At 36.5% G+C, this 20,104-nt stretch overlaps 1 protein-coding gene across 1 annotated transcript in view; it reads left to right on the forward strand.

Moving 5' to 3' along the window:
* The window catches only part of ano8b (anoctamin 8b), a 41,945-nt gene that overhangs the window by 11,190 nt on the left and 10,651 nt on the right, over positions 1–20,104 (forward strand). Inside the window, exons 2-13 of the mRNA XM_039667346.2 lie at positions 2,733–2,843; positions 3,333–3,465; positions 4,315–4,453; positions 9,187–9,283; positions 9,537–9,653; positions 11,028–11,155; positions 11,742–11,903; positions 11,988–12,140; positions 12,620–12,746; positions 15,177–15,232; positions 15,337–15,411; positions 17,493–18,230. Coding sequence (XP_039523280.2) covers positions 2,733–2,843; positions 3,333–3,465; positions 4,315–4,453; positions 9,187–9,283; positions 9,537–9,653; positions 11,028–11,155; positions 11,742–11,903; positions 11,988–12,140; positions 12,620–12,746; positions 15,177–15,232; positions 15,337–15,411; positions 17,493–18,230 — 2,036 coding nt within the window. The remainder of the gene's footprint in view (positions 1–2,732; positions 2,844–3,332; positions 3,466–4,314; positions 4,454–9,186; positions 9,284–9,536; positions 9,654–11,027; positions 11,156–11,741; positions 11,904–11,987; positions 12,141–12,619; positions 12,747–15,176; positions 15,233–15,336; positions 15,412–17,492; positions 18,231–20,104) is intronic.

Genomic DNA, 20,104 nt, shown 5'->3' on the forward strand with positions numbered 1-20,104 from the left:
TAGAAATGGTTGTGTGTGAAAATCCCAGTAACTGAGCAGATTGTGAAATACTCAGATCGGCCCGTCTGGCACCAACAACCATGCCACACTCAAAATTGCTTAAATCACCTTTCTTTCCCATTCTGACATTCAGTTTGGAGTTCAGGAGATTGTCTTGACCAGGACCACACCCCTAAATGCATTGAAGCAACTGCGATGTGATTGGTTGATTAGATAATTGCGTTAATGAGAAATTGAACAGGTGTTCCTAATAATCCATGACACCACATGGCAATAAGGCTATGTTTACACGGAAACGATTCTGAAGAGAAAACGCAAAAGTGGCGTCGCGTCATCTTTTTTTATTCTGCGTTTAGATGAGCGTTTTGTGTGGGAAATCCGCGTGCAAATGGAGACGCAAAAGTGTGTGAAATTCAATGTACTATGCACTTCAGGCGGCTAGGAGTGCATACTACAACAACACCAAGTCCACGCGCCTGCGTACAACCTTCACTGTCAAGCAGACTTTTGCGTTTTTACCGTTTACACGGGAACGCGGCGGTGGAGTGTTTTTAAGATTTCCACTCTGGAGGGTGGTTTCACTTTTTTGCGTTTTTGAGCCTCAAAAACGCCGTCGCCGTGTAAACGAAAGGCACACATCTGATAAAATATTTTTACGTTTTCACCCGCAAACCCGCCTAAGTAAATCATGACAGCTTTAATTTTTGTTTGAACTATTCCTTTGAATATAAAAACAGCATTAACACAAACGGGTAGGCCTAATGCAAATTATTGTACAATAATGCAATAAACATTAACATGAACTCCCTGATGTACATAAACTATTTTCAAATCTAATCCATCAGTGATACATAATGCCTCTGCCAAATTTTATATTGTAATCATTATGTTCACAACTTGTAATAATTACTTTAATGAGCTCAGTCATGTTAGCTAACTGCATGATTTGTATTATCTAAGAACTGTATATTTCTGAAATATGGACATTGCTTGGACACAGTAACTTCTGATAACAGATCAGTGTAAATTATAATGTTGACATCTATTTTCTGTAAAGCTGCTTTAAAATTAATAGTATATGTATTGTGAAAAGCGCTGTACAAATAAATGTGAATTGAATTAATTTCAATCAAGGCAGGGAATTTAGGAATGTTAGAACATGTTCACAGTGAAATATTAATTATGTTAAAAAAAATTCTGAAACAGATCTGTTTTTGTTTTCATATCGATGTGAACAGCACAAACCACATGGAACCTCTTCGATTCTGATTTGGGCCACTTTCATATGTGGTCCTAAATCAGACACAGGTCTGACGTTTTGCAATGTGACCTCAGTCTCTGAACAGTCATTTCAGAATTCATGCGATCAACATTCTGCGCTGATGGGAGTCACTCCAAAGATTGTACACCGGTAGTTCTTTGAATATAGAAGATAGCAGTGAAGTTAGTCATTATATTTCAATGACAGCTCTATGCTAGCATATAAAATATCCTCGTCTGCATCCCTCATCACCTCGGATGAACGTGTAAATGCTGATTCAGAGACCTCCGTGTTTACCTCCTGTGCTGCGTGCCGTCCGTCAGGTGTATGCCTCTGGTTCGGTTTGGTTCTCTCAAATTTGATATTGTCCACTTTTAAAAATGTGCCAAATTGCACACAAACAAAAATCAGATCTGAGCAATAAATCAGAATTGAGCACTAAGGCTTGCAGTATGAACATAGCCAATTTTTTTTTTTTTTCAAAATATAATATTTACAATATTTATATTATTTTCTTGTAAAATCCTTGGTCCTTAACATTATGTAATGGTTAGATATCAAGTGCAAATATTTAGGCTTTGATGTTAGCAATATTTTATGATAACCTTTTCTTTCCCTAGCAGATTTAGTAGGTGTTGTATAGTGACCTGAGATTGTGTTAGATTTATGTAGACCGTGTCCCACTTTCTGAAGGTCATGCATCAGTGAGCATGAAGCCACTGTGAGCAGCTGAACATTTATAGAGCGGTCACTGCCAAAAACACAACACAACTGACCAGAACCTCTTTATTTATCTATCTATCTTTCTTTTTTTCTTTCTGATTTTGACTTAATTGGATGAATTTGATATTTTGAAACTAAAAACAATTTAAAAAAAAAATGTTTTCCAAACGATAGGAACGATAAATCACAAATCTCTTTTGTGTAGTGTGTCTCTAACATATCCAAAATATTATTTGCAAAAAATACTGAACAGCCATGCTGCTTAGGATTTTTTCAGGATTCTTTGATTAGTACGAAAGAAACACATTTATTTAAAATATAAACATCATAAGTTATATATCTTAATTTCTAATAATTCATATCTTAATTTCTCATTCTCTGAGCTTAAATACATTCATCAATCCTTCTGTGTCTTGTTTATTAAAAAAAAAAAAACAACACTAATATTTAAAAAAAGAAATCTTCAAGACCCCAGTGGGTCACGTGGAGCCGACTCTCTGCTCTCTGAGGTCATTGTTCATATGCAGACACTGGCCGCTGCGCTGTCAGGCCTTCAGGGCTGGGGCGTTCGGGTCGTCTCCTCTTCTCATGTTTCAGGGGGAGAGTGAGAGTGTGAGAGTGACATTTGAGCTTGGCACTGTGAGAGAGAGGGAAAAATGAACGGCCTGGAGTGAGTCTGTTTGTCCATAGCAACGTATCGAAGTGACTGACGTTTGTTTTCTTTTCTCTTCCTTGTCGTGTTCCTCAGATAAGCTGTTTGGAAAGCGGCTGCTGCAGGCCGGGAGACACATCATGTCCCATAAATCCTGGATGAAGACGGTGCCCACAGAGAACTGTGATGTCCTTATGACGTTTCCAGGTGCCTCAGATCAGTTTTCTTTCTTTCTTTATTTTCCTGTTTTCTTGTTCCTGTTTATTTAGCCAGGAACATGTGCCAACATTATGTGTAACCGGGGCTCGAATTTACATTTGATTTATATATATATATATAATATATAAAAAACATTAAAAGGATTTTGCCTCCTCATTTCAGAACACCACTGCATGCCACTGAATATGATGTAATGTAGTTGTAATCTGAATGTAACAAAGTAGAATTAAAGTTGAAAGGATTTAACTGCTGTTTTATCATGTGTTTCTGGCTGCATTTACATTATTATAAACAAAATGGATGGTCACAGACATTTGTTGTGGATGTTGGTCACTAGCGAGGCTAGTTTAAACCAGCCTGGACCTGCATGAAAATTCAGGATGATGATGCTGTATTTTTCAGCAGTGTATCTGAACATAATAAATCATGTGTATTGGTCATCACTGAGACTGAGTGTTTCTATTTGTCTCCTTGCAGACACCACAGATGACCACACGCTGCTCTGGCTTCTGAACCACATACGGCTCGGCATCCCAGAACTCATTATCCAGATCCGACATCACAAACACACCAGAATGCACGCCTTCTTCGTCACGGCCACATACGAAAAGTGAGAGGGCGTGGGATGGAAACAGCTTTTATCTTTCTTTTAGTTTCTTCTGTTATATTTAGCAACGGTTTCTTCAGGTGATGTACTGAGGCACGAGGGGCAAGCAAATGCTTGTTTGGTGTTTATTGTCATGTTCAGAGGTTCAGAGCCTCATGGGACCACATTGCATCAAGACAGTTTACGAAATACACTACCGTTCATAAGTATGGGGTCAGTAAGAGTCTCTTACTTCCATCAAGAGATATGTCTTTAACAATGTCATGATCCATTACCATACAAATCTTCAGAGTTGTCATGACAGAACTGCATAAATATAGTAAAAACCTTAATATTGTGTAAAATATATTTGTGTAAATCACAAATTAAAATGAATGTTTTCAATTTGAATATATTGTGAAATGTAATTTTATTCCTGTGATCAAAGTTTCAGCATTATGTCACATGATTCTTCAGAAATCATTCTAATGTGCTGATCAAGAAGCATTTCGTATTATTATCAACGTTAAAACGGCTGTGCTGCTTTTAACGTTTTTGTGGAAACTGTGATAAAAAAATTTATAATTTTATTAATCAAAAAAGTTCAAAAGAACAGTATTTTGGGGGGGGGGGGGGATATAAACCTTATGTACATTATAAATGTCTTTACACTTACTGGTGATCAGTTTATTGCACCCTTACTGAGAAAAAAGTATGAATTTCTTAAAAAAAAAAAAACAATCATATTGACATCAAACTTTTGAACGATAGAGTACAAAGCAAGTTTGTTTTGGAACATTAAGACGGTTATTTATGGTTCAAGGCTTTCTTAATTTTGACTGATGCTGATGTATTTTGTTGTTGTGTGGTCAGTCTTTTACGAGGGGCTGAAGAGATGGGACTGCAGAAAGCTGTGAAGCCGGAGTTTGGTGGCGGGTCTCGCAGTTTCTCCTGTGAGGAAGACTACATCTACGACAACATTGAGAGTGAACTCTGTTTCTTCACTTCACAGGTCCTTAATAATATTGAGCATAAAAGTTTTGACTTTTCTGTATACAGAATTCAGAATTCAAGTTTAGGATTTTTCTTTTCTTTACACTAATAGCAAGAGGGCTTTTGGCCTCTTATTTAAATAGAAAGAAATGCATAAACTAAAAAAAAAAAAGTGAACTAAAAATAAAGCTAGTTTTATTCAAGTGGAAAATAGTATTTATTATCACTGAATAAACCTAAATACATTCATTCATACCAAAACACGTTTTAGTTAAATCAGATAGCTCTTTAATGGAACAATTGCACATTACTACTTATAAAGTGTAATTAAACATTCTTATAAGTAACTTACAAAGTTAACATGTTCCATAAGGGATTATTTTGGATTATGGTGGCTTTTATTTTAAAAAGCAACAACCAAACTTCAACTTCAATCTGAGACATTGATTACCACAGAAAATAATTTTCACTAATCCATTAGTTTTATATAGTTTTATTTTCAGTTATGATACATGAAACAAAACATATATACATAACAAGTGACATTTTTCTTTTACAAAATCAGACTACATAACAACCCCCCAAAAAACAAAAAAAAATACGCAATTCAGACCTCACTTATTTCGCTGCACTAATCATATAAAATCTAAAATGTAAGGAATGTGATTGCAATTAATTTGCAATACGAGAAGGTTAATGCTCCAAAAAAGATCCCCAAATTTTCCCAAAAGTTTTCGGTGATTTCCTAACATTGAAAAGGATTTTCTCAGGGGTGCAAAATGAAATGAGTTCATTGATCCATTGTTTTCTTGATGGAGAATGAGTCGATTTCCAGTTCACTAATATACATTTTTCCCCCGCAGTTCCTGCCAATAGTGTGAAATACTTTTTATGATGAGAGGAATTTAATAATTCACTATCCCCTAATATCCAAATTCTAGAATCATTACGAATTGGGATACCTATAACCTTTGAAGAAATATCAATTATATATTTCCAAAAGTCATTCAAAATAGGACAATTCCAAAGCATGTGGAGTAAATCGCCTTCAGCCCTCTTACACCTTTGACATTTTGCAGATATGTTCGTATTAAACGTGAAGTTTCTGAGGAGCATAATATGTTCGATGCAGAATATAAAATTCTGCAGAATATTAAATTCATTCTTTCCATAACACATATTCCCACTCCACCAGATCATATGCACAGTCAAGATCTCTTTCCCACCTCTGCTTCAAGATTACGTTGTCAAATGGTTTAATATGATTTGTTAATGTTCTGTATCCTACAGAAGCAATACCTTTTGGGGGGAACACAATCTTGTTAAACATAACATTTTCAAACGGCGACAGTGTTGGAATTTTAGGAAATGTAGTCTGGGGGGTGATCTCTTTGACCCAATGCCTAACTTGCAAATATTTGAAGAAATTATGTTTGGGGATTTTATATTTCTTTGATAGCAATTCAAAGCTCATTAAAGAGTTATTGGCATACAAGTCTTCCAGTGTCTTTAAACCTTCACTCGCCATGTTTTTAGGGTACTATCAGCAATACCAAGAGGTATAATAGAGTTTTCACGAAGGGGTAAATGCCTAAGTGGAGCAATACTAAGGCTGCATAGATTATGCGATTCCATCCATGCAGAAAAAGTATGAAGTATTAACAGGTTTTTAGTGAATTTATCTTTTTGACCCCAAAAAAGGAATTATCTTTAGTGGGATGGAACCCATCTCCCACTGTTCTATCACTGTCCAGTTAGTGTCAACCTTATCGGGATGTAACCAGACCCATATAGGCCGAAACTGCGAAGCTAGGTAGTAGTGTCTGAAATTGGGAAGGTTTAGCCCACCTTTCTTATACGGTGCTTGAAGTTTAAGAAGTTTGCGCTTTATCTACTTCCTTAAAATAAGACTTAGGGATATTCAAGGGGAGACACTGAAATGCATACATATATTTAGGTAAAATCGACTCTGCCAATTAATGATAAGGGTAATTCTTTCCATTTTAGCAAATCATCTTTCATTCTTTCCAGAAGTATGGAATAATTTTTTTTTGAACATGTCGACATGTGTTAAATCAATCTGAATACCTAAATATTGAAACCCATTAGTGCACAGTGTTAGTGGTGTAACCATATATTTTAACTCATCTGGTATATTGATAGGAAATGCTTCACTCTTGTCATAATTCAATTCATAGCCAGATATATCAATCACTGTATTCCTCAAAAACATATAGCAAGAAATGAAATAGAGAATTGTGGATTGGTCAGGTATATCAACAGGTCATCAGCATAAAGGGATAATTTGTGTTCATTAGAACCAATTTTAATTCCCTTTATTACAGTATGGGACCTTATTGCAATAGCGAGAGGTTCAACAGCCAGGACAAATCATTTTTTTTACAATACAATACAAAATATACAATATAAAATGTTATAATTAGTCACTCAAATACACCTATCAATTAATTCATTCATCCATTCTCTATTTCAACCATCAATAAAACCACACTAAAAAGTCATATTTACATACATAATTATCTATGCTGGCACAACTGGTTGTTCAATAGCACTTTTCTTATATTACTAAAACAATCCTTCAGGTCGAAAGTGAGTTTTAGAGCCTTTGGGAGTTTATTTGTGTATAATAAGGGAGATATAGGGCAGCCTTGCCTACAACCTCTAGATAATGCAAAGGTGCTTGACATAATACCATTGGTGTATATTTGTGCTTTAGGGGAATCAAAAATAGCCTTTAAATATCCAATGAACTTAGAACCAAAGCCCATAGTTTCTATGGTTACTAATCCATTAGTTTGAAGCATAGCATGTGTGTAAAAGAATGAAAGTCTACATGGAGATCACACAGCACAAGTAAACTTAATATTCATAAAAGAATTTGAAATAAAATATAAATATTAGATGAAAATCTATACAACAAAAAACTGAAATAAAGTAAGTTGAAGTAATAGTATTTACTAAAATACATTTTTAAAATAATGTTTAAAAACAAAAACTAATAAAAACATATTATTAATAATTATTAAAAACTAAAATTGCAATGACAAATGAAAATATATAAAAGAAAAGCTTATTCAAATATTAAAAAACACTATAAGAGCATATAAATAATATTATAGTAACACCGTTTTCAATATGTCCTGACCATGCTAATCTGATGATCCCAATAAATCTGTGGTGATGATGATGATGATGTACGGCCCAAGAATACACAGGGACGTGATGTTGGTAAATCATTGATAAACTTGAAAAGTTGTACCACCTCAAACCATGACTTTGTATTTCCGAAATCGTATTTCTAATCATATTTCTAGCATACTAAGTTCTTACTATATAGTAGGCGAAAAACAGGATTTGACAAAAGAAGTATGTCCGAATTCCAGTACTCATAAAAGTGTCGGCAAAAAGTACCCAGATGACCTACTTCTTCCGGCGAGATTCTGAAGTGCGCATACTGTATGTTGGACACTTTACCATCCCATGAGGCCACAGGAGAGGATTTATGAATGGCAGTGAAGTGATGCGACTGACTCTGGTAGATCACATGACAGTAACAACATGGCGGATGTAGTGCGTCCAGATTACATTCATACTACATAGAACATACTTTTTAGCCGTCCTGAAGTAACTTCTTATTCAAAATAAGTACTTATTTCAGACAGCCCATTTAGATAAAATTTGTCATATTTTTACCAAAAATAAGTGTCACTTTTTTACTTTTAAATGGTTAATATCTTGCCCCATAGATGTCCATTGTAATCACATGACTATAATTTGTTTTGGTTATAAACTAATCCGATTCAGTTTTTCCTTTTGTTTCAACATCACGGACATTGCCAATAGAGCTTAGGTTTGAGTTAAAGGGTTAGTTCACCCAAAAATGAAAATTAAGTCATTAATTACTCACCCCCATGCTGTACCAACCCCGTAAGACCTTCGTTCATCTTCGGAACACAAATGAAGATATTTTTGATTAAATTTGAGAGCTGTATAACTACCACATTGGCTCCTAAGGGACTGCCTCTTGACGGCCCAGAAAGTCAATGAAGAAAATGTTTAAATATCCCAAGTGACTACCGTGGCTCAACTATATGTTTATCAAGCGACGCGAATACTTTTTGTGCGAAAAAACAAACAAAAATAACGAGTTTATTCGACTATTTCTTTTCTTCCTTGTAGGCCAGAACGAGACTTCCTTAGATTTCCACGACGCATGCGCGAGAATTGCGATCTGAAGTAGTGTAAGCTGGTGTGAGCAGATCGCAAATCTCGCGCATGCGTCGTGGAAATCTAAGGAAGTCTCGTTCTGGCCTACAAGGAAGAAAAGAAATAGTCGAATAAACTCGTTATTTTTGTTTGTTTTTTCGCACAAAAAGTATTCGCGTCGCTTGATAAACATATAGTTGAGCCACGGTAGTCACTTGGGATATTTAAACATTTTCTTCATTGACTTTCTGGGCCGTCAAGAGGCAGTCCCTTAGGCAGTCTCTGTGGTGGTTATACAGCTCTCAAATTTAATCAAAAATATCTTCATTTGTGTTCCGAAGACGAACGAAGGTCTTACAGGGTTGGTACAGCATGGGGGTGAGTAATTAATGACTTAATTTTCATTTTTGGGTGAACTAACCCTTTAACTCATGATATTGTTTGAAAGAATGAAGTCATTGAGACATCGGGTTGGGTTGTACATTTTTGTACATTGTTATAGATTGAAGCGTATTCTTTTCACAGGAACGCCAAAGCATAATCAAATACTGGCTGGACAATCTCAGATCTAAACATGGGGAGGCCCTTCACAACATCCACTTCCTGGAAGGGCAGCCAATCAGTGAGTTGTTATATTTAGACTTTATGAGAGCCCTGAGAAGTGTGTGCCTGAGCTGTACCAGCCTGTTTGTATGTATAAGTCACTCATTTTTGTGTATCAGTATCTGGATTACCTGAAAGCAATTTAAATGTGCTGGCTGACACTTTATATGTTGCTGAAGGTTTCTAGAAGGAAAAGTTTTACCAAAGTTTTGAATACTTGTTCATGTTGTGTGTGTGTGTTAGTGAGTGTGCACTGTGTGTGTATGTTCCAGTTCCTGAGCTGAGGGCGCGAGGCGTGATCCAGCAAGTCTTCCCGCTTCATGAGCAGAGGATTCTGGGACAGCTGATGAAGTCATGGGTGCAGGCCGTGTGTGAAAAACAGCCCCTAGGTTAGTTAGTAGTTATTGAAGTCAGCATTGAAATATACACATTTTTTGTTTTTACACAGCTTTGATGTTGTTTTGTGAATTGAGAAGTAACCCTGCTGAAAAAAAAACTATATTGCTGGTTTTGTGAAGTTTCCTTTAGATGGTCTACTAGTGTTTTACTGGGTGGTCAGATGGTCTCCCAGACTGACCGGCTGAAACGTGCCTAAAAACCTGGTAGAAAACCTAAAAGAGTTTTTAGCAGGGAATGGCAGGGGTTTTTTTTAGATCAATTCCCTTGTTAAAAATTATGTTTTTGTAAAATTGTCTTCAGAATTTTTTTAAAGAAGTAGTTCACTTCCAAGATGTCCACGTCTTTCTTTCTTCAGTCGAAAAGAAATTAAGGTTTTTGATGAAAACATTCCAGGATTTTTCTCCATTTTCTCCACTTTACTGGTAACCAAACGGTTCAAGGTCCAAACTCGTTTATCAAAATGAACGAATTGACTCGGGAAAAGATTTGTTTATTTTGATGAACGAGCGCATCACAGAACAGAGCAAGGCGAGCATTTGAGCTGATAAAACTTAAACTCGTTATTTTTTTATTAAATGAGCGATCGTTTCGCTTGATAAGACCCTTATTCAACGTCTGGTGTTGCAGTTTGCACTGAAACCGTCTTTTGGACCTTGAACCGTTTGGTTCCCATTGAAGTCCGTTTTATGGAGAAAAATCCTGGAATTTTTTCATCAAAAACCTTAATTTCTTTTTGACTGAACAAAGAATGACATGGACATCTTGGATGACATGGGGGTGAGTAAATTATCAGCAAACGTTTTATTAAAAGTGAACTACTCCTTTAATATAATATATATGATAATATACTTCAAAATTAGAGTCCTTGAACACCAGACAGGGGAAAATAAGATGGGAATCATAACAGTAGGCTAATGCTATACATTATGTGCTAAAAAGGTTAAAAAATAAATATTACATTCTAAACAACAAAAAACCCAACTGATTACAGCTTACCATTATAAAGTTAAGAAGTTAAAATCACTCAGTTAAAAATGATAATTAACAAAAGTAACTGCTATGAGATACATTCATATGAATGTAGTAATTATATCATATTTATCCTCCATTAAAACAGTCCCTTTATCCTCTCATAAAATACAATAATTTGTATTACTGTACAAATTTAAACCTACATTTAATGTCTAACGACAAATATTTTAGTAAAATTGACATTGATTCTGATTTCCATTTAGTGTGATTAATCAATAAACAAATTCATTGTTGATTATTTTCATTACTGATTATTATAGATTTGATCACTTTGTTGCGAAAGCCCTTGAATGATTGGTCTAAGTCTGTGTCCTCTTTGTTTTCTGGGTTAGATGATATTTGTGATTATTTCGGAGCGAAGATTGCCATGTACTTCGCCTGGCTGGGTTTCTACACCACTTCCATGTTGTATCCAGCTGTTATTGGCTTTGTATTGTGGATGCTTACAGAATCAGATCAGGTATTTGACCACTGAAACACCATAAAATTGTGACTCATTCGCTATATTCCAAGAGTTTTGGAACTCTAAATTAAATGTCATTTATGGAATCCACATGTGTGATGATACATCTTGTTCAGACTTGACACGCTTGATGGCACGGTCCTTTACATGCAATCTGTAAGCAATTACATCATTACCGCATTACACAAGCTGACTGGCTTCTGCTGATCCTGCAGCCAATGAGATTACTTTCCCAACATTTAAATAGTCTGGTTCATTCTGCTCATTAAGACCAAAGTCTGTTCGCCTGAAACCCTCCACCTTCCCCAGCTCCACCTGCCTAGATCTGCAACAGGATTTATGTACAGTATGTCTGTTCATGCAGCAGCATATCTTACATACACAGCAGCGTGTCTGTGTATCTAATGGCAACAGTGTAGCAGATCTAATCCGACAAGACCAAGTACATTAACATATTCATATTCCACATATGCCATATTCATTAACAGGCTAAAACTAGTTTGAGAGTTGTTACGATTAAAATGTTTATATTGGAGTCTACTACTGTTCATGTGATCTATATTTTTTGTCACTATCCTCTCAGACCAGCAGGGATATCTGTTGTGTGGTGTTTGCTCTCTTTAATGTGGTGTGGGCCACGTTGTTCCTGGAGCGCTGGAAACGCAGAGGGGCAGAGCTCGCTTATAAGTGGGGTACACTGGACACCCCAGCCGAGTCCCTGGAGGAACCCAGACCTCAGTTCAGGGTAATGACAGGGTAATTTGTCTGAAAACACATCTTTTTTTAACTGCTCTATAAATATTTTTTTCTCTATTGCTCTTCGGGTCAGGGTGTGAAGCGGTGCAGTCCAGTGACGGGCTGTGAAGAGTTTTATTACCCTCCGTGGAGGAGGAGGGTGTTCAGATGGCTCGTCAGCTTTCCTGTCTGTATATTATGCCTTTGCTTTGTATTTCTGGCCATGCTCGTTTGCTTTGAGCTTCAGGTGAGTTACACACTCTAACACACACATTTAATCTTTTAGCAGAATGTACTTTTTTGTAAAAAAAGATTTTATAACACCACAGGAAGATTTTATGTAAAGGCAAAAAGGTGAATAAAAAATAGTGAAATATTTAAGAATTCACAGGACCTTAAGTTATACACTTTGCCTTTTACATTCATTTTAATCTAATATTATTAGGTTGACTGAAAAAAAAATCCATGTACACATAGTTCCAAGTCTTAATTTTATAGTTAGGTGAGAGGGATTACCTTTTTTTTTTTTAAAGAAAAAAAATGTTATGTTAAAAAAATTAAGCATTTAACATTAAGTGGAGCGCATGGAGAGAAAAAACAATAAAAATATTTATTGTATCATAATATATGATGAAAATAAAAGTAAAAACAACATGGGTTTATATATTATTCATATTCAGTGCAAATACTTGAAACCGTGAGTTGAAATGGAGTGATGTTTGGCAGGAATTTGTGATGGGGATTAAAGAGCTTCCACGAGTAGCAAGATTTATCCCTAAAATCATGTTGGCCATCACTGTGACGGCGTGTGATGAGGTGTACAGAAAGATCGCCTGCTGGCTAAATGACATGGGTGAGTCCGTTTACATTTACACACTTAAAGGTGTAGTTCACTTGTAGCCCTCAATCGGATCATGGAGTATATACGATCCAAATCGAATTTTACTTAATAAAAAAAAGGTTCCCTTCATCTCAGTGGAATACGATTTTGTGACTTTTAATACATTATTTATCTATACAAACACACACAAAAAAAAACTGGGCTTGATTCGATTGTTCTGAAGGTATGTAAAGAAAAATTTTACACTTCTAGTCTATGGGGTCATTATGCAGTCCCTCCAGAAAAACGCGATTATGCGATCGCTGAATTCAATGCAAAATCAGCCAAAGTCCGCATATTTATGCAGGGGCCGCATTTTTTCAAATACGCCGCACTTTCGCCGCATAAATTGCCGATTTCCGTGCAAAATATGCGGGGTTTGCATAATCCTCATAATCCTCGCATTTTCGTTGCAAAAAAGTCACATCGTAGCAGAAAGTTGAAAAATGTTGCGTTTGCTTCACACAAGAGCAGCCATTTCTCCCTGTTTCCATGGGAACGTTATGAAGTGACGCAATTACGCGATGCCAACAGACTCACGGAGGCGATTGACATCTCACAAATCGAACTCGTATAACTGTCCGTCACACGTTCTACCGTCACATCGTTACTTAATAAACAACACAAGATAAAGGAAGTAGCATCAAACAGAAATTACCCGCACACATGGGGTGTTTGAGGCCCACATATAACACTGCAGAGAGTTCAACAGGGAGCGCGCAGCTCTTAAAGGGGCCACACCTTATTTACACTCTTACAGTCTGAAATAAAACAAGATGAGAAATTAAATATTCCCAGTGCTTTCTATGATGTAGTATGCTTGTTTATCAAAGGAAGTAATAAGAAATGACTCTTACATTAACAGGATGTTGGGGGAATCACTTTTTTTTCTCTTTTTCATCAAACCACAATTTTTGCAAGTTCCCTCAATTTTTGCAAATTCCTGCAATTTCATAGCATAAAATTGCATAAATATCCCGCATATTCCATCGCATTTTTAAAGAAAACGGACCGCATAATCAATCAATTTTTGCCCTCAAAAAAAAAAATCCAAGTTTTTCTGGAAGGACTGAATACTAGTATGGTAAATGTTAAATATAAATCGCACATTTTTTCACAAATTTTTGGAAATTACCACCACAAAATCAGTCAATTTGATCGCAAAAATCACAAAAAAAAATCGTGAAATCCTGGAGGGACTGATTTTGACCCCACATTGAAATTAATGGGAAATGTGAAAAAAACGAAATATATTTTCTTCATGTGTCAAAAAAAAAAATCCGGCATAAATCTGAAAATTTTTACACAGAAATGAAGGCCTAGTAGAGCATAAGAGCATAAATGCTATTTCATATGAAAGCTAATGGTGTAGTTGAGGAATTGTGTGGTATATGGATACAAAAGTACTTTATATCTCCAAAAACACAGCATTAATGAATAGATGAGAAGTAAACAAAAAAAAATATATATTATTTGTATGATTAAAAATGTATATTTTTTGTACAATCACTCAATCAATTGTTGGGGTCGTATAGACCCCAAAGCCCAGGAGTGTAAACAGGAAACGAAGACCATTTGAAGGTTAAAAAAACTTTTGCTGATAATTTACTCACCCTCATGTCATCCAAGATATCCATGTCATTTTTTCTTCAGTCGAGAAAAAGTTTGTGACTCTCCTGTTCGAACTCTTTTATCAAAATGAATGAATCTTTTTTCGAGTCATGTGATTCATTCAACGAACGAATTGACTCGGGAAAAGATCGAACAGGAGAGTAACGAATGCGCATCACAGTACAGAGCAAGGCGACCATTTGATCTTATAAAACTTAAACTTTGTTATTTTTTTTTTTTTAAATGAGCGATCGTTTCGCTTGATAAGACCCTTATTCATCGTCTGGAATCGTTTAACGCCCTTTGAACAGTTTGCACTGTTTGGACCTTGAACCGTTTGGTTACCAGTGAAGTCCATTATATGGAGAAAAATCCTGGAACGTTTTCATCAAAAACCTTAATTTCTTTTCAACTGAAGAAAGAAAGACATGGACATCTTGGATGACATGGGGGTGAGCAAATTATCAGCAAAAGTTTTTTTTAAAAGTGAACTACTGCTTTAATGCGGCTGTCTCTGGAATGTGTATCTTTGTGCCAAATTGCTTAATTCATTATTTAAGCTGTTCATGAACACTCTATTCAACAAAACAACATTTTAGGAGGGAACTGTGCACGTTTAATACTCAAGAGTAAAAAAGTAGCAACACTGAAATGGATAATGGTCTGGGTTTTTGGAAAACAGCCTTCCAGAAGCCAAACATAGGAGAGAGAAGGAGAAAGAAGATAAACACAGGCTAGTTGTCCGGCCTCTGTGAAGTGAATACTAATGTCTGAATCTTCTATTTCCCACAGAAAACTACAGACTCCAGAGTGCCTATGAGAAAAATCTCATTATCAAAATGGTTCTTGTGAGTACTTATGAAATAATATATACGTATTCAACATTTTGTATCTAAAAAATTCATTTGTGTTGTTGAAACTTTCTTTGTTTCTTTCTTTCTTTCTTTCTCAGTTTCAGTTTGTAAATTCTTATCTCAGCCTTTTCTATATTGGTTTCTACCTCAAAGACATGGAGCGTCTGAAAGAGGTGAGAGTCTCTGTCTGGACCGGAATTTCGTATGTATTCAATATGGACATTTGAACTTAAATATGACCAAATACAGTTTTGTTATTCGCTTTGGTACTATTTTCAGAAGTAAGGTGTACATTTTCAAAACTCTTAGTACTAAAAATCCAAACTGATCACACTTGTAACGCAGCTTGTCATTCTTTTAAAACCTGATGTAATGCTTTCAGTCAGTTGCACATGTTTTCAGTCCACATAATCATTATTTCAAACACAAGATTATTGTAATATGTAATGAGAACACTTGGTTTAATCACTGAAACACAACAATTTGATCTTCTTTCAGTTTAGTACTTTTAACAATCAGTTCATCCAACAGCAAACAATGCAAGATACATGTTTCAAATCGGCCTTAGAAGTGCTGAAATGAATATGCTACAGTACTATAAAAGACAGATTACACAGTTTTACTGTAACATTAGGCAATACACTTACAGTACCCAACATTTACATAATCTATAATTTCCAAATATCCATTATATATGTAATCAAGTGAAGGATCAATGAAGACATCCTCTACAATAATTTACAGTATAGTGGCCAATTGTGGTTACCACTATGTGAAATCAATTGGCTATAACGAGTATTCATCATGTGTGGTTACATGTAATTTAAATATTCATACAAACACACATTTTATTTCTTTAGTTCTCAAAATCCATATACTGTATATTGCTGAAATGAAAATATATAGGTTTACCAAATGATTAATTGATTAATCATTACAGTTTTTCTCGATTGTTTACACACATTTTCTGGTACTTGAGACACAATGACCACAACATGTAACTCATTCACCAACCCCCTGAACCAATTCTACTGAACTACAAGCACAATTCCTGCTTTACAGTCAAATTGTTCTAAAACACACGTTTTTCAAAACACTACACACAATTCTCTGCATTTGGCACAATTTTCATGCAGAAAATCTCTTGTTTTCATGAGGAACACACTGCCATTCAAATATTCACACTGACTCGTCACATGGGCAAACACATTTCACACAGTTTTACAATTAGCAATCAGAGCTTTAGCATAAAATACCAAAACCAAAGAGAGGATACAGCATAGATATTTTTTTATTTCTTTTTTTACTGTAACAGCATAAAAAATTCTGTTGTTTTGTATGTAGACCACTGTATGTGCAACTTTGTGTTGGTTGGGGTGTACAAAATGTGGGCTCTATCTCCCATTGATTTTGTGGGAAAAATATATTTGTTACCGTGTATTTGTGTGTTCTGGGTATAAAAAACAATATTCTCAAATATTTTACAACACACTTATGTATGTAATGTCTGTAGTAAGTGTAACACTGAACAAAAAAGGCCTAAGTCATTATGATGAATGGAGAAGAAGTGTTTTCCATTGATCATAGTGTTTTACATTGAGCACATCAGTGTTCAACTGGTTCTTATAAATGTCTATTCCTATGATGGTTTGTGTGTGTCATTTTAAAACAAAATACCATTTTGAGAAGAAATAACATTGTTTTGAATGTAAAGTTTCATTTTGCAGGAGAATTGAGGGGTTTTGCCAATTGTGTGAGTGTTTTTAGATTTGTGTGTAGAGTTCTGAGAATATGAGGCATTCTTTCAGAAAATGTCGGTAAACAATCGAGAAAAACTGTAAGATCTGTTGGATTAAATAATAGACAAAAGTATTAAACTGAACAAAAAGAGATGCAAATCAAAAGTTTGAGTTAGTAAGAGCTTTATGAAAGGCAGTTACTGTGAATGAAACAATAATGTAGATGAAACACTTATTTTGTGTTGTGAAAAGGATACTTTGTGTTTGTGTGAATTGTACTACCACAGTTGAAAACATGATGAAATGTTTGAAAAAAGTGCACTTTTGATGATCTGTTGTGATATTAGCACTATGAGTTATGAAAATGTACACCTTACTTGTGAAAATAGTACCGAAGCGAATAAAAAAAACTGTAAATAGCTCAAAACAAATTGAATTTGAAATTGGGTTATCTGTATCAATGTTCAGCCTTGTCATGTGAGAGTATAACCTGTCGGTGTCCCCTATTGCTGTAGATGCTGGCCACACTGCTGATTATCCGGCAGTTTGTGCAGAACATGAAGGAAGTCCTGCAGCCCTACTTGGCTGAACGGCACCGATTGGGTGAGCTCACGCTGCGGGCTGTTTGGGAGCTGCTGGTGTCTGCACTGCTCAAGTACGGGCGACTCGCAGCAGGACGAGCGCAGGTCTCGCCCAGCGACCCCACTGTGCTCGGGTCAGGTCTGCGCGCCCCACGGATGGGCGAGGAGGGCCCCCAAGAGAGGCGAGAACGCAAGTGTCTCAATGGTGGCTGTGGCGTCCCAGACGAGGATGTGGAGGAGGAGCCTGGGGAGAGGCACAGCGAAGAAGAGAACGAATCAGAGAGCCTCATTGACTGTGGCCTGAAGCTGCGAAAGGTCAGCTTCATTGAGAAGGTGGAGCGCAAGTCCGCGAGCTGCGTCAGCCCAGTGGACGACAGCTTCCTGGAGGAGGGCAGCCCTACCATGGTGGAGAGGGGCATGGATCCTGCCTCGGTTTTTGAGATGTGCGATGATGAGGATGAAAACGGGGTTGCAGACATGAAGGAACTGACAGGGGAGCCGCTGACAACAGGAGCGGAGAACAGCACGTCAGTCAGGCTCAGGAAGAGGGGGCGGAGCTTAGAGCGGGCTGACAGTAAGACGAAGAGAGATTCGTGGATGGATCCTCCGGAAGAGCAAGAAACCGCTACGCTGACGCAGGCCGAGATCGAGAGCTGCATGCAAACGTACCAGGTCAGAAGACACTCCATACGTACAGTCAACACATTTCACACCGCATTGGCAGAATCTTTAATTAAATATGTCTTCAGAAAAGTCAATGGCCGTTTCTCAATACCAAGCACGCAGACTTCGGACTTGCGTCCTTGGTAGTTCAGACTTGCAAGTTCGACTCCGGAGAACGAACTCCCGAGGATGTGAGGACGCAAGTCCGGTTCTTCTGCAAATGGAACAGAGCGTACTTGATCGCGTCACTCAGCACGCTCTACTCTATATTTCAGGCAACAATAAAACGTAATTTGCTACAACTCTGCATCTTTTCGTCAACAATAAGACGAAATATGTTATAAAACACCCCTCTGACTCTTCATTAACAAAAAACAAGCCTATAATAGCCTAATGGCCATGTGGTTCAGGCAACGCGATTCTCTTCACTGCATATATTATAACAAAATGAACATGATCTTTTTGTTTTCATTTTAAAAATATGAAACATTGGATTTTTATTGACATTTATCAAACAGAGACGGGGTTATGTCATTTTATTTTATTGTTCATATAGTGAAGACAATATAAAAAAAATAGCCATGAAACCTTAAAAACTTTTTTTTTTTTTTTTTGCGCCATGGAACAAATTATAGTTTAATGAGACCAAAGATAGACTTATACACAAGACGAGTTATACGTCAAGGTTTATCCACTAGACTAGAGAGATCAGAGCCGGCGGCAAACGTCAGAATCACTAGCCGAGGATAAGCTGTTCCAGTCGGGGTTGATCTCGCTGAGTGTCCGCTGAAGGCTTGGATGTCAGAACTCCGAAAACGTCAGATGCATTTTACAATATAGGCGCTATCTTTATAAATAAACTACAGATTTGAGATTTAAACAACCACATTCTCGCCTGAAACACTCTTAAAATTACATTTCATGACTCAATAACAGTAGTATTTTGATATTTCGCGGATTTTCTCCTCTCACATTGACGCTTGCTGGTTGGTGCGAGGTGCATTCTGGGTTACCTGGCTATCTCAAGTCCACACAAGTCACCTCTCGATGCATCCTCGGTAAACGGGGCGGATCAAGAACACATCCGGGGATTTGAAGTGGACTTGGCTAGATGCGAACTTTGAATTGGAACAGTACTTCGGCAGCGACTGATGACGTTTCACAAGTCCACAAGAACACAAGTACAGACAAGTACGCATATTGAGAAACGGCCAATGTCTTCTTATATTTACATTTATTCATTTAGCTGACGCTTTTATCCAAAGCGACTTACAATTGCTATATATGTCAGAGGTCGCACGCCTCCGGAGCAACTAGGGGTTAAGTGTCTTGCTCAGGGACACATTGGCGTCTCACAGTGGATTCGAACCCGGGTCTCTCACACCAAAGGCATGTGTCTCATCCACTGCGTCATCACCACCCCATCTTCATCTTCATTAAAAGAAGCTTACTTGTGTAAACACTGAGTGGTTCCAGAAATATGAGCAAAACTGACTGTGAAATTTTTTCCAATTTCTCCAGTTTCTTAGTTTTTCATTCAAAATTTTCACAAAAATCTAACCTTTAAATAATACAAAAATATATACATAAATATGAAAGCTTTCTCTTTCAGATATAAAATACTGTACTTTTGACCTTTCTATTCATCAAAGAATCCTGAAATAAAAATGTAAATAGATTTAGACTGAAATTTAGCTTTGATCACAGGAATAAATTACACTTTACTATATATTCACATGGAAAACAGCTGTTTTAAATTGTTATGTATATATTAATCAAATAAAATCAATTGCAATTTTAATCAATTGCCTTGGTGAGCAGAAGAGACGTCTTTTAAAAACATTAAAAATGTTTCAGATCTAAAAAATTTGACTGGTCTGGTA

This window comes from Pimephales promelas, chromosome 21 (genome assembly GCF_988280905.1).
Source record: "Pimephales promelas chromosome 21, fPimPro1.hap1.1, whole genome shotgun sequence".
Taxonomy (NCBI): Eukaryota; Metazoa; Chordata; class Actinopteri; order Cypriniformes; family Leuciscidae; genus Pimephales; species Pimephales promelas.